The sequence below is a fragment of the Rhagoletis zephyria genome, unplaced genomic scaffold (assembly GCF_001687245.7).
Source record: "Rhagoletis zephyria isolate East Lansing unplaced genomic scaffold, Rhagoletis_zephyria_1.1 Rzeph_scaffold_00248, whole genome shotgun sequence".
Classification (NCBI taxonomy): domain Eukaryota; kingdom Metazoa; phylum Arthropoda; class Insecta; order Diptera; family Tephritidae; genus Rhagoletis; species Rhagoletis zephyria.
Window position 1 is genome coordinate 103,950 of NW_016157332.1, and position 16,219 is coordinate 120,168.

At 35.3% G+C, this 16,219-nt stretch overlaps 1 protein-coding gene across 20 annotated transcripts in view; it reads left to right on the forward strand.

Moving 5' to 3' along the window:
- The window catches only part of bt (projectin protein bent), a 276,654-nt gene that overhangs the window by 37,971 nt on the left and 222,464 nt on the right, over positions 1 to 16,219 (forward strand). For 16 of the 20 annotated variants that reach the window (XM_017609685.1, XM_017609690.1, XM_017609703.1 and 13 more), the window contains exons 3-5: positions 1,525 to 1,555; positions 1,674 to 1,836; positions 2,567 to 2,708. In XM_017609685.1, the coding sequence (XP_017465174.1) occupies positions 1,525 to 1,555; positions 1,674 to 1,836; positions 2,567 to 2,708 (336 nt within the window). The remainder of the gene's footprint in view (positions 1 to 1,524; positions 1,556 to 1,673; positions 1,837 to 2,566; positions 2,709 to 16,219) is intronic. The other 4 variants (XM_017609687.1, XM_017609704.1, XM_017609702.1 and 1 more) reach the window with 1 other exon arrangement.

Below are 16,219 nucleotides of genomic sequence, written 5' to 3' on the forward strand. Positions count from 1 at the left end.
AGATCACGCTTACATAGTGTTACGGTCTTTATATGCATACTTAAACGCATCCTTGATTTAGCCATCCCACGCAACCTAGCGGCTCCGTTTTTGGTAAACGTATTTTCCATTATGCTGAAACTATACCTTTGGAATTTGAAAAAAAAACCGTACATAAATACGACTTTTGTAAGTAACACGACTCCCACGCCACCTAGCGCGTCTATTTTTGGTAAACGTGTTTGCCATCATGCTGGTAGCTTACATTTTGAATTTAAAATAAATCGGTTCATAAATACGACTTTTACAAATAACTCTACCCCAGCGCCACCTACCGAGTTTTGTGGTAGCGTATAATAGGACCATATATACAAGGTATAACCTCTGACTGAAATCTATGCAGTAGTTTTTGAGGTAACTCCGAACAACGAAAACGGCTATTATTTTATATATATAGAAGATATGGGACTCAGATGTTTTATAACTCTGACTAGCATTTGGAGTATTTTCTAGGGTTTTGAAATTAAATTCTGGGCATTTAACGCCATCCGGGTTCACTAGTTTTTGATATTTTCTGCGCACAAGTGCGTAGAGTAATTTATAGTCCACCTTCTGGTATCATCAACGTCAACGTTTTTTCTTTAATTTTGGCCCACTATTTCGACAATTAGATGCTGACCTAGTAAGGGACTTTTTGTTATTTCCGTCTAGCTTTTGTGTTCTGTTAAGTTTGATAAAAAGTGGACTAAAGTAATCAAGGTGTTTTAATTTCCCCAATTTTCTTCGGAATTGACCGTTCTTTAAAACGAAATTAAACTATGATATAAGCTCCTATCTTGAGGAAAAAACGTTGATAGATATTCAAGTGAATCGGAGTGTACGTATGAGTTCTGTCCGTTAAGCAGTGTTGAACCAAACATGGAAGATTTGTATATTATAACGAACAACCCCCTTACCGAATAATAACCCTGTAAATTTCTCATGCGCATAGATATATGTAGATAAATTTAAGTAGATGTAGAAAGCGGGAAAGAAGATAATAAGCAAATTTTGTTTCTGTTAAAAATAAAATAGAACTCATACGGTGGCATATGATCGTTATTTCGGTTTGAAACGGTGTCAACGTTATACAAGCATAACTTTATAAGCATAGTATCTACCTTTTAAGAAATACAAAAAAAACATAAAAACGCACAAGAAATTAAAGAGAAGTTTTCTTCTTCCAAAATTTCTTAAATCAGTTTGCAGCTCTCAAAAACAATTCGCGTTTATCTTCAAGAAACTTTACAGCAAAGGCAAAGTATTTTTTCAAGCGACAGAAAGAATGAAAAATACTTCTTGTAATTTTTCTTGAGAGCTGGAATCTAAACTCTAGGTATATTAGCATTTAAAAATATAAAATGAATACAAGGAAGTTGGTGGTTGGTGAAATATTTTGCATTAAAAATCCGTTTCGCTTACGTTAATTTCTTTTGCGCAATCATCTCGCTTCTCGCTTCTCAATTTTCTATTCTTTTGCTGTTTTTGCACGAATTTAACCATCAGAGGGCATATTTGAAGTCAGCGAATCTGCACGGTAAGTTTTGTGCTTTTAGCGACAAATTTGAAATTGCTTGGATGCTATTTTGAAAATGTTTCAAAAAAGTAGGAAGAAATAATTGTTTAACCAAACAACTTTTTCGTTCATATCATAGACAAATCGACGGTTTCGCGCCGACTTTTGCGAAAAAGCCCGCTATCCGACAGGAGGATGACGGTAAACGTCTTCTCTTCGAGTGCAGGGTCAATGCGGATCCTTTACCAACCATTACCTGGTACCACAATGGCAACCCGGTTAAAGAAACACCAAGACATAAAGTGAGTAACAATTAGCCTTTCATAATAGACAGTGTGTAGTCAAAATATCAAATTTTACCATTGAAATCAATTTAGTTAAAAAAAAAACCAAAAAAAACAATGTCTTCAATTCGACTTTTCACATTACTATGTTTTAGTTCGATATAAGTAGGGCAACCAAAAATTCGCTTTAATAAAAGCGTTTATAGCGCCAATAATTGCACTAAAAAATAATTTTGCACTAATAAAAGTATAATTTAGAAAAAACTGTGACATTCTTAATAAAAAAATATTGTTAATTTAAACCAGCAATGAAAATAGTTATTGATAAATTCATTTTACGTATGTGCATATGAAATATAAAAAAATGCATCAGTTCAACCCCACCAGGTAATGTTCAAAAATTATTGTGGCAGTACACAATGAAGAGGTCAGCTATTCCGGTAGAATAATGTTTCTTAACCCAAAAAGCTGGGATGATAGCAATGAAAACGATATTCACTAACAAATATGGCTCATTTAGAATAATTTCTGAAAATAAATGCTACATGTCAAACTATACCATTGAAAAAGCAAATTTTTGGTTGCCCTGGTTTTAAGGTAAAAGAATAGAGGGAGAAAAAGTTTTAGATTTTCGTTATCGTTTAAAATTTTAAATAAGTACTTTAAACTTTTGCAATCAAAAGATATAAACAATCTGTAATTATTTTACTTAATTTCTTTCTGCAATTTTCTATTTCATATGTTTTAGATGTCTGTTCAAAAAGATGGCCACTCTTATTTTGCATCCTTAGAAATAAAGAATGTTACTGTTGAAGACGCAGGAAAATATAAAGTAAATGCCAAAAATGAGCTGGGCGAAAGCAACGCCACTATAAGCCTTAATTTTGACAGTAAGTCATTGAAACATACACACATATGTATGTATTACTTATTATAATTGACATATTATAAACATTTTATAAGAACGTCGGATACGTATTCCTATTATTTAAGTATGTACGTAGTATTAATATTTTACTTTTATAACTTTTCTAGTTTTAAAACATCTTTGATACGCGCCTCAACAGTCCAATCTAATACTAACGCGCACAAACAAAATTACCTGTCAAACATTTTTCATGCACAATTTGTATGAGCTCCACCAAAATTAAGCGGCGTGCTTTACCGTCAAGCCGGGCGTTTGTTTGTATTAGGCTTGGCTGTAAATCTATAGGTATCATACCAAGCACAGTGATTTTTAACACTCAACTCTTATTTTACCAAGATAAATATGTATTACTCTTCTAAAAAATATGCAACATCGACTAAAACTTTCACCTACATGGAAATGATAGAATAGAAAATTTGCTAAGAAAGACATGAAAGAAAAACAGATTTACTTGCGCATTTATTTATTTATGAGGCCATAAGAACCAAATTAGCCTATCTACAAAAACAATTAACATGATGAGACCAACTTATTGCTACCTATTACTGTGGTGTTGCATACCTTACAAGCTACTTTTTTTAGAATTGTAGTAAGACTTCTCTAGTCCTCATGGCCTCATATATACATACATATATGTATTTGTTTACTGCCTCATTTACTTTACATCTACACACTTACATTTTAACTCACTATACATTCGTTTAGAGCGTGAATAACAATAGCTGTATATTTGATTTTATTATGACAAAATATATATTTTAGAGCTTACACTTTTGCTACGTGTTTGGCCGAGTTTCTCCTCCAATTTGGGGCGTGAGTCCTGAAAGTATAAACACAAATGGAGGGACCTACAATTTTACACTGCCTTCGAACGGCATATGGTTCCAAGAACGATAGAATACAAGATTGCGCATTCCCGCAGAATGACATTTGTGGCAACGGGTAAACAAAGAATATGGCGAAGAACAATGAGTTGACAGTTGTGAATTTGCAGTGAGAAAACGTGTTTTCTTCTCGATTCACCAATTTCTCAAGCCATCTTTGAATATAGCAAATTAAGCTCTACGTTAACAAAAAATATACAACCACTCTTGAAATGTGTTCAAAAGAATAGGTCTTATTAATTAACTATTTAGAATTTTTGTGTTTGTATTGCAGGTGCCGAAAAAGTGATAATATCTTGTCGCAGCGCATGTTTTCCTGCAGAAAGTGGTCGATGCTTGCTTACCTCCGATTTTAATTTGTAATTTGTGGTATTTCAACGTTTTCAACTTAACATGTCGTTTTTAATATTACGCTGGTGTCTAAATTGTATGGCTTCTCCTGCCGGCAGAACTCTACCCACTTTCTGGCCAAGGCGTCGTCGCGGGGAAACAAAAAAAAAACTTAATTTGGGGGCTTTACCCCTACAGCTGCTGCAATTCAACACACGACACGACATTACTTCGATTTTTCACTTGAAAGTACACAATACGTTTGCAATACGTTTGCAGTTGTTTCTAAACAAAAAGTTTGTTTACGTATTGCCATAAATGTCATAGTCGGCAAAACCAAAGTAGCGGTTTCGGGAATGCGCCACCTTCAGTTCATTTCACCATGATATGGTTCTATGAGAAGCTTTTTCCAGGCAGAAATACACTCGAAAGTTCACCATTCTCTGCCGTTTGGCGACTGTGGCACAGAGGAGTACTTCCCTAGTAAAACCGGTCAACATTTTTGTGTGTTTCTATTCAGTAAAAAATTAAACATAAAACTTAATCATAATTAGGGATTTATAGAATCAAAATGACATGATTATTCGCCTTTTTCCAAAACCCGTTACATCCGAGCAAAAACTTTTCTGTTTTTGGTAAGCGGTTACTTTTTGTATCGATGGAGTAGCGCATTACAATACGCCTCAAGACAAAATTTTTCTGGTTTACCCACTGCACTACTTGTAAACGTCATCGAAAATACTGTATATTGGTAAATATTCAATTCAATTACGCGCATATTAAAATGACCGCGTTCGTACTGAAAAAGCATCCGTGAAGTGAATAATCAAAACAAAAACTAAAAAAGAAAATGTTATTTGCATATTGCTGCAGTGGAATCCGAACCCGACTATCTCCGGATATCAACAACTTGTGGCAAGCATCTTTGCGCACTCAGCTACACCCAGGCATATAAATTTGCTTTCAAATGTTGAATATCCATCAACACCACAGCACGGATAAACATGTAAGTTGGTGTCCTCTCTGTTGGAGGGACACTAAATAAAACGAAATACGTTGAGGCTAGGGCTATGCCCGCCTTATTGGAGGCTTGATTAAGACTTAAAAACTAAATTTCCATTTGTTCAGTTTTTATAACAAAATTTTGATTACTATTGCAAAACGTGAGTTATGTTTTGAAATATGTACCAGACGCTCGACCGGAAAAGGGTAAACATGTATTTGCGAATATTAATAAGAATTATTATTGAATTTAAAGTATTACTGTTGACACAGCTATTTTTGTCAACACAATGTAATTTGCAAATATTAATAAAAAGAGAACAGTTTCCTGTTTATTAACTTATTGCATTTCACTTTAACTTGACACAGCTTATTATTGGCTTTTGGGTCAATAACTAGCGTAAGTGTCAAGTCAGCGGTTATTGGTTGAAGAATTAGCAAAGCGTGTGCTAACTCTTCCCCTCTTAGGTCGATTGCCCTCAATCGACAAAAGTGTTATGAAATTATGAAGTGACTTGAAAAAATGGGCCTTTAGGTGCATCTGTTACATACTCTGTGGTTACATGAAATTTTTTGTAATAATTCTTTTTTATGCAAAAAGCAAGAAAAACAATAATGAAAGTTAGAGTGATTATTACGTCTGTACTTAAACTAATTATATGCTTAGTTTTATTGTCTTTTATTAGCAACTGAATGTCGCTTTTATGTTCTAAATGGCTTACATATAGAGTCTCGATTTTTAAATTCATATTTGTTTCATTTTTTTCTTTAATGTGCGTTATTACATTTGGCAAAATAAATGTATTGTGAATTTTTAGATTGAAGTTGATGTAGGTTATGTTTGATATCGTGATTTTACAGTTTATAAATTTTATCAAAAATGTTCCTTTGTTTAGAAATTTTAAATTGTTGCAATCATGATATATATTTCCATTAAAGTGTTTCAGTATTAGTATTCCTGCTTCGATTTCTGTTACTGAGGATTCTGTTAAATTTTCTAGCTTACATTGGGCTTCCCTAAATTCTAAAATATTCACGAGACATTCATCATTTTTCCTAATTAAATTTTTCTCTAAATTATCCTTAACATCTAAACTGTAAATATGATTATTCTTATCTGCAAGTACTTCGTATTCGCTTAAAAGAATTGATTTATTCGAGGTGTTGGGAAGGGGTTCAAATTTTATTTTGGATAGGATATTTGCGGAAAATTGTGGGATAAGTAAGGTAATTATTATGGTATTTTCTTGAAAGATAACGGCTGTCTTGATATACCTATAGCTGTCGTAGTCCGTGATTAAGTCAATTTCCGTTTTTGTCATTATGTCGGTGGGAACTATGCCCAATTTAGTAGAGAATATGATTTGTTCAATGTCGTCTATGTGGTTTCTTAGGAGTGTTATGTCGTTGTTAATTCTATAAGTATGTTCGATAAATTCGATGTCGTCTTCTAATGTTTTTATTTTGTTCATTGTGGAGTGTATGAATGTATTCATGTAGTCGCTTATAAACGTCTGCTGCCTATTTATGTGGGTCGTAATATTTCCTATTTTTTGCGTTAAGAAATTGTTAAAGTACGTTAATTTGATTGTGTTGTCTGATATTGTCTGTTCATTGCTATGCATCTGGTCTAGTGCATTCCTTATGTCTCGTTCATCGTCACTGTCCATAGAGCCTGCTATAAATTTTAAGCCTTTACCTAATATGTTAATTAGCCCTCGTTTTGATTTCGGGTGAGGATGTAGTCTATCTATTTTTGCTTTTAGAAGAAGAAAATTTTCGTAGATGGATTCCAAAACTTGCGTGTCCTCCGAGGAGGTCGTTTTTAAAATTTTTATATTGTCCGTAATGCGTAACATCGTGTCTTCATATGTGGTTAAGTTGATAAAGTGTAGTACCTTGTCGTAATGATTAATTGTTTTTAGTTCTCCTGTCCTGATTGGTATGTATCCATTGTTATTCGCCAGGTCCTGTACGTCTATTTGTTGGCTGTTCGCACCGAGTACAAATGCCAATGCCAATATTGTCGTAAATAGCATTTTCTGTGGGAATTGAAGGGTACTGGTTTAATATTGTCTAATATCTTTTTTGTGAACTATCCTGCCTGATTTTGTTTTTATGGTTGTGTTAAAATTCTCTGCTACGATTTCCTTTTTATATCTAGCTGATAACTTATTGCCTAATCTCTTATTTATTTTTACATATATGACGTCTCCTTCTGAGAACATTCTTGGGGGTTTTCTACCTTTGTTATGATAAGACAAATCCTGTTCTTACTTATCCTGCAACTTTTTACTGATTTCATGTCTATCTTTCTCTAGAGGTTTACGGTCACTGCTAATTCTTCTCCCAAAAAACATTTTTATTGGTCTCTTCCCTGTGGTTGAATGCACAGATGAATTGTACTCCTTGACGGATTTTTCCAATAATTCGCTAAAAGATCGGTGGCTCTTTTCGACTTGCAGACAGCGTATTATCTCCTGTAGAGTGGAGTGAAAGCGTTCTACCTGTCCGTTTGAAGAGCTGGTATATGGAGGTGTTCGATATATTTCAGTGCCAAATTCGTTATTTATCATGAAGTTAATTGATTCTGAGTTGAAGGACCTTTCGTTGTCCATAACTATTGTTTCTGGTACTAAGGTAAAAAGGATATCCCTCAGTGGTTGCCTTATGTCTTCGCTTGCTCTGGAGCGAATAACTTTTGCTACTGCATATTTTGAAAATTTGTCTACAGCTGTTAAAATAAGTTGCTTTCCCATTATTAATATATCTATATGGACTATTTGACCTGGGAACTGAGGTATTGGTGTGGCCTGTATTTGTGGTTTTGGTGGATTACGCTCGTACTTATTTTCTTTGCATGTGGCACATGTTTTGATAATTTTCTTTATTTTATTTGCCATTCCAGGAAAGTAGTACCTTTCTAGAATTTGAATTTTGTTTTCTTTACTATTCCTGTGGGCTCTATTATGTGTTTTAATAATAATTTCCTCCTGCTCTTTTTCGTTAGTTATATCTAGAACTTCTACTTGTGAAAACCTGATGCGATATTTGTTAAAATGTAGCGGGTATAACTTTTGTATTTTTCCCATTATGGATTCTTCCGTTTTAATGCAGTTTATCACTGATGGCTTGAGGTATCTCTTAAGGGTTGAGATAAGTACTTGCTGAGAGAATTCTGGTTCAGTAACCATATGGCGATGATATGTTGGAAATATTATCTTAAACTGGTAAGTGGAGACTTCGTTGGTACTGAGGAATATCTGATTTTTGAACGCGTTAATAGGTGTTTCGACACTATATATTAGATTGTGGGATGAACTTTCATCCGAATTTGTTGCCTCAGACAAGGTGTTGACCTGTGTTTCTGTATATGGTATTCGCGAAAGGGCGTCAGCCACTACGTTTTGTTTACCAGGATATATAAAATATTTCGTAAGAGTATTCCTCAAGAGCTGCCTTCCACCTTTTCATTTTCGAATTGTTATTTTTGTTGCTAAGCGCTTATGTGAGTGGTTGGTGGTCAGTAAAGATTTCCACCTTGGCTGATCCATACAAGAAATTCCTAAATGAGTTTAAAGCCCAGATTATGGCTAGCATTTCTTTTTCGTTAGCCGCGTAATGCTCTTCAGCTCTACTTAAAGTTCTTGAGATGAACGCTAACGGCTTGTTGTCTTGAGATAAGACGGCTCCAATAGCAAATTTGGAGGCATCTGTTACTAACTGAAATTTTTTATTGTAGTCGGGATATGCGAGTATGATGTCTTCAGAGGTAAGAGAAAATTTAATGTTTTTGAAGGCTCTTATGGCTTCTTCATTTAAAGTTATTTTAACTTTTGAAGATTTATTCTTCGATATTCGCCCTTCTCCCGCCCTCTTAGAAGGGATGTTAGGGGTTTTGCTAACTTTACGTAGTCTTTTATAAATCTACGATAATATCCCGACATACCAAGAAAACTTCGAAGCTCTTTTAGAGTTGTGGGTTGCAGAAAATTTGCAATCGCTTTGACCTTATCAGGGTTGGTTTTTATGCCATTTGGGGATATAATGTATCCTAAAAACTCAACTTCCTTTTGAAAAAATTTACACTTGTCCAGCTGGACTTTCATGTTAGCCTCTTCCAAGGTTTCAAAGATTTTCGTAATATGATTGAGGTGTTCATCCTCGGTTTTACTGAAAATAATAATGTGGTCGATATAGACGTAACAGTATTTTCCTATATGCTCGCGAAGTACGTCATCCAGAGCTCGCTGGAAAATGGATGGGGCATTTTTAAGCCCAAACAGTAAGCGAGTAAATTCGTATTTTCCAGATTTGATCGAAAATGCCGTTTTTTCGATATCAGATTCCTTTAGAGGAATCTGGTGAAAACCGCTTTTCAAGTCCAATACGGAGAAAAAGTTGCTTTCTCCAAGATTGGAAATGACCTCTGATATCTCGGGTATGGGGTACCTATCGGCCATTGTAACCGAATTCAATTTCCTATAGTCTATTACCAGACGATACTGCTTGTTACCCTCTGAATCTGGTTTTTTAGGTACAACCCATACTGGTGAATTGTATGGAGATCTGGATGGTCTTATAATACCATCATTTAGTAATTTTTTTACCTGTAATTCTACTTCGTTCTTTAAGACGCTGGATAGGGGTAGAATTTTGAATATACAGGCGAGTCATTTAATGTTCTAATTTGTCCCAAGACCTTGGTGGTGTATGTTAGCTTTTCATCTGGTTCGGAGAAAAGATTGGGATATGTATTTACAATATTTTTCATAATGTCCCTTTGTTTAGAGGATAAGCCCTCTTCTTTTATATTTATAGTATTTACGCTTGGTGCAGCCTTAAGCATGACCATAAGAGACTTAAGCATGACCATAAGACCATTTCCTAAAATCATTTTATTATCTGCTGAATATATTACTGCTTTTAGTGCTCTTAGAGTGTCGTTTCCCAAAATACCATCAAATGATTTCAGTAAGGGCATAAGATAAAATTTTATTTTTTCTTCTATATTAAAGAGCTTTACGTAGGTGTGTTCTATTATTTTAACATCTGCAATTGATTTATCATAGAATGGCTTTTCGTTTTGTATTCGTTTCTTAGCTAAATTTGGTTTCGCGTAGTTTTTACTCGAACCTGTATCTATCAAAAATCTCAAAATTTTTCTTATTGTTGACCGATGGCGGTCTTTTGCCCTGAAGCTGATTTTGGGGTGGTCTGTTCATACAGTTGATTTTGCTTGAATGTAAGCTCTGATCTACCTCCATAGGTTCTGGTTTCTGTTGAGGCTTCGGTGGCCTTGGAGGGGCATTAGTAAATTGATTTTTGTTGGTGGACTGTGGTTTGGTCTTCCACCTTGTTTGATTCGTTTGTGGCTCGTGAGCCAATTGTGGGTAATGGGTTGTTGGTGTGTAGGATATTTTCCCGAATTTGGGTGTCCTTTTTTAATATTTTGTGCATGATTTGTTCGGTAATTTTGGTTGTCCAGCTTCATGCACAAGTGAAGAGCTTGTGGGAGATCAGCTGGTTCTCTGATGCCCAGTAACCGAGGTAAGTCCCCGTTCAGACCCCTGACAAATGTATCAAGTGCTTTGTCTCTATAAGATTGAGTCATCATGCGAAGAGATTCATTACTCATTTCTACACATCCTAATTTGTTAAGTATTAATGAAAGGTACTCATAAACCTGTTGGTAGAATTCTGATATGGATTTGTTACCTTGGACTAAGGTGGTTAATTGATACTCCAAAGTGGAAACATCCCATTTGTCTGCATAATGCATTGCTAGACGTTTTACAATTGCCAACCAATCTAAAGAATAACACTAAGTATTCCGTAATACTTGGGAGTCCCTTTCAACGGATCGTATATACTCAAAATACGATCTACACTCTTCTTCCAGGAATTAAATTCCCCAGGACGTCCGGAGAAATCCTTGAGACACTTAACTACATCTGGGATTTTATCTAAATCTGCCAAATTACTCCGATGCCTATCCTCAATTGTTAGGTCTATTGCCAAACTTAAAAAGGCATTTGGATTGAGAGTGGCCTGTACTACTCCTGGTCCCTGTTGCTGCAAAATATCTGTTGCTATGTTAGTTATTAAGGCCCTTAAGTCATCTATGCTTAGCTGTCTATCATTTACCGCCTGAGGAGGGGCAAGGGTGGGAGGGCGAATTAGGTTGTTTGGGTTTGCCATTTCGATTAATTTGGATTAATTTGAAATAATTTTATATATTTTATAATTATTTATTATAAAACCGGAGGGTCCCGCTTTCGGTGGTGAATCGCGGCCTTTATAATTTTTCGGCCCGAATGTGGCTTAATATAAACTTGTCATATAAATTTGAGTACCCTAATTTGGGTGCTCATACATATATACCTTAAAAAAAAAATTTTTACTAATACCGCTTTTTCCTCTGCCTCCCAGGTGTCGATCTTTAGCTTATTCCACCCTTTTTTATGCTCTTTGCTGTAATAGTCGCTTTTTCCTCTGCTTCACAGGTGTCGATCTTTAGCTTATTCCACCCTTTTTTATGCCGCGCCGTTGGTGGTGGGTGCTAATTTTTCCTCGCTGTTTCCTTGTCTTCTCTTTTTGCCGATCTGCTGCTGCTTGTCTTATTATTGCTCTGGGGCTGTAGGGTTTTCTTCTTGCGTAACTTTTATTCCACTTCCACCGCGCGCTTGACCCGCTGAAGAAATTTTTTGTATATATTTGTTTGCTTTAGCTCCACGAATTTTTTCGAGCTTTGCAAATGTTTTTTCCCTTTTCTTAATGTTTGCTTTGGGTTTACAAATATTGTTCACCAATGTTTTTTTTTTTTTTTTTTTTTATATTTTTCTATGCCGCGGGCTGGTACGTTGTACCGCCGGTTTGCTTTGGCTACTACGGGGCCCACTGCTATAGACGCGAATACTAATGTATGGCGCGGGTCCTTTTCTTTTCACAGGACTTTCACTTTTCGGGTTCGCGAGTCCTTACTTGTTTTTCTTTTCAGGATATTAATTTTCGCACAGTTCTGCGTTTTGCTCACACACGACTTTTAGAGTTTACTCGGATTTTTTTTCGCGTACGTTTGAGAACTTGCTTTTATTCCTTTACAAGGATTTTATTTCGCGTACGTTTGAGAACTTGCTTTTATTCCTTTACAAGGATTTTATTTCGCGCGTGTACTTGAGCATTCGCTCGGGCGCCAGTTGGTGTCCTCTCTGTTGGAGGGACACTAAATAAAACGAAATACGTTGAGGCTAGGGCTATGCCCGCTTTATTGGAGGCTTGATTAAGACTTAAAAACTAAATTTACATTTGTTCAGTTTTTATAACAAAATTTTGATTACTATTGCAAAACGTGAGTTATGTTTTGAAATATGTACCAGACGCTCGACCGGAAAAGGGTAAATATGTAATTGCGAATATTAATAAGAATTATTATTGAATTTAAAGTATTACTGTTGACACAGCTATTTTTGTCAACACAATGTAATTTGCAAATATTAATAAAAAGAGAACAGTTTCCTGTTTATTAACTTATTGCATTTTACTTTAACTTGACACAGCTTATTATTGGCTTTTGGGTCAATAACTAGCGTAAGTGTCAAGTCAGCGGTTATTGGTTGAAGAATTAGCAAAGCGTGTGCTAACTTGTATGTACTATGTATGTATGTGTGTGTTGTCACTATGGTGCATGGAGTGTGCACTCTCAGAGCGGCGCTCTGCATGCTTGGGGTCAGTGTTGCCAGAACTTTTTGGACGAACCGGCTAAATTGGCAAATAAAACCGGCTAAAAACGGCTAAAATGTTTCAACTAAATTTCACATGTTTTATTTAAATAAATCACGAGTAAAAAGACTATTTCTTGGAGAGAAGTTACAAATTCGAGCCGGAAAAAATTTTGCCAGCAAGAATTTGCTATTAGGAAAAACATATGATTGTGGCACATGGTTGGATTTTTTGTCGACGATAATTTGAATAAACCAGTTCGTTAAATTTAAAAATTTACACACTGGAGCGATTTTAAAATGAAAAATGTAAGTTAATACTTTTTTACTTAATTAATTTAGTTAACTCCAACTAAACTATCTATTACTATTACTATCTGATATTTTGAGTGATAGTTGTCTTCCCTACAAGGCCTTTTCAGACTGACCGATTCTCAATACACTCAGATAGAAACCAATACACATAAAAAACGTTGTAAAAATTTCCCTTCAATTTTAAGGCAGTAAAACAACGACCTTAAGTTAACATCAACCGAGGCCATATATTGACAAATGATGCAAAATCACAGTTACACAAAAATATGATGCCAAAAGACTGCAGATCTTCCAGTTAGATGACCGGTCATATGACCGGCAGGTGTCTCGTAGGATTCCCAGCGAATTTTGCTTTACATAGAAATTTGTGCTCTTTTATTTTCATTTTGACTCACTTCAGTGTTGGTTCCTTTAATTCAAGTTGGCATTCGGTTTTTGGAATTTAAATAAGTTCTCAGCAAAGAAAGTTTGTTTAAGAAAATACATATGGGTACATAGTGCTTGAAAATATCAATTTTTCCCTTACCTTAAACCTCTGGGAGTGGGCAAAATCGATGTTTTGTAAATTAGGCAGAATTGAATATGCGATATCAGGGAAGACAATATCTACATGTAATATTTATTCTGTTTGTTGGCACNAGTTTGTTTAAGAAAATACATATGGGTACATAGTGCTTGAAAATATCAATTTTTCCCTTACCTTAAACCTCTGGGAGTGGGCAAAATCGATGTTTTGTAAATTAGGCAGAATTGAATATGCGATATCAGGGAAGACAATATCTACATGTAATATTTATTCTGTTTGTTGGCACTATATCCAAACACAAACGAATCTTAAGTGTTTTAACAGTGAAACAATTTCTTTTTTTCTTTCTTATTTATTTCTTTGCGAATACAACTTCACACTTAAAATTACCACATTTACAACAAACATTTTATGAAGAAAATCCCTTCTTCGTTTAAAATAAAAATAAGCGAAATCGGCCCAATTTCATACAACCCTGCCTGACATGAAAATTTTCTCCACGATAAGGCTAGTAGCCATTTCTAACAGATTTTGGGTCGCTTAGTCAAAAATGGAAACATATATACATATTTGAAATTTAAGAAAACAAGACAAATAGCAAAATCGGCTAATTTTTTTCTGCAAAACGGCTAACAAATCGGCTGCCGGCTAAATCGAAATTTCTCCGGCTGTTTGCTATCGCAACCGGCTAAATCTAGACGGAAAACGACTAAATGGCAACACTGCTTGGGGTGCGTATGTACACTTTACATATATATACATACTCAGATGTGAACAGTAAAATACGTGCGTAATAAATTTTGTATGAAAATATTATTTTTAAATACGAACATTTTTAAACGATAATCAAATATAAAGTATTCATTTTTACTATGCATTATTTCCCTCAGTGTACGTTTAAATAATTTCAATTTGTTTATGTTTGTCAAATGGTACGTACGGACGTGTTTTTCTCTCGCTCTGCATTTACTCAATATTTCTAAGTGATTTTTGCATCAAAAATGTTGTTAATTTTATACAACGACTCAGTTTGAGACAGTGACTCTTGTTTTACCAATATTTATGTGCCTATTGGTGAAAAATATGTAAATGCTGATACGAAATTTATATCTAATTTAAAACTTCAATAATAGAAGTGACATTAATATGCCGTGTTGTTGTGGGCAGAAAGTTGACCGTACTCAACCGAAGATAGACTGTGCGATATGTAAAGTGTTTTTCCANGTGTTGGTATCGTACAAGCAGATGTTGATTATCTGTTAGCAACTGAGAGGCCTTTCTTGTGTAAGGATTGTTCGGATAAGCGTCGTGCTTCTATCCGCTCGCCACCTACATCAGCTTTGCCGTTTGAGACAATAAATAAAGACAGTGAAGAAATTAACGTGCCTAAAGACAATAATACTGAGTAACAATCCACATTGCTTATGGTGTCTAATCGCTGCTCTAAGAGCGGACAATACTCGCATACTCTCTGCTGTGAATGCGTTGCTTGCTGATCGTGAAAATCTAATGAAAAAAACGTTTGAACTCCATCAGGAAATATGTTCGTTAAAATCTATACTCAGCGATAAAGACTCTGTGCTTTCTAATTTGACATGCGAAGTAAAAGCTCTGCATGGTATCGTCTTTGCTAGTGTCAATAATCTAAATGCAACCCCTAGTGGTAATGTCAAAATCACTAAAAACAATAAACTTACGAGTACTGCTAGTCAGACTTATTCGCTTGCTTCCTCTTCGTCATCGTCTCATTCTGTGTCTGATTCTCGTGTTATTGCTGAGAATGCAGCCCCTAGTGGTAATGTCAAAATCACTAAAAACAATAAACTTACGAGTACTGCTAGTCAGACTTATTCGCTTGCTTCCTCTTCGTCATCGTCTCATTCTGTGTCTGATTCTCGTGTTATTGCTGAGAATGCAGCCCCTACCCTGCAAAAATCGCGACTACTCCATGCATACGTGTAAAGAGTACTCCCTAAGGACCAAGGAATACTCCAAAATTAACCACAATTCATATAAAAAATATGGTCCAGTTAACATTNAAACGCAGAAAGAGAAAACTCCGATATCGTCTAACATTGCTGCTGCTGTGGCCGCCACCACTGCCACTGCTCCCGTCTCCTATGCCAGTGCTGCTGCTTTGCCGTCGGCCACTTCTTTACACCCACCTGATCAGACAGCGAAATCATCTGTGTACCAGTTGCCCATGCGGAATATCACTGCGAAACGCAGTAGTAGAAAACTTAATCAACCAATTGTCGTTGGGTCGAATAATAGCCAAGAACTACATGTTGTTCCTGGTTTGAAGTGGTTGCATTTATCATCTTTTTCAAATAACGTAACTGTAGCCGATATATTAGCTTATGTTATGTTATGTATATCCGATCAGTTTGTATTTTGTGAAAATCTTTTAGTTTGTGATAGGGTTGTCTGATCTGTTCTTTTAGTGTAAATAAAACGACGTTATTTCACTTACGGCCCAACGTTTCGCTAATCTTCTTAGCATCTTCAGGGGCGTGTTTATTTTATTATCTGTTACAAAAATATAAATACATACATATATATATGATAGTAAGTAAAGAAACAAATACACATACATATACATAAGTACATATAAAAATTGCAAAAGAACATCTGAGATATTGAACACAAAACATACTCACATAAAATTCGTCATTAAATTAACTAAATCTACTTT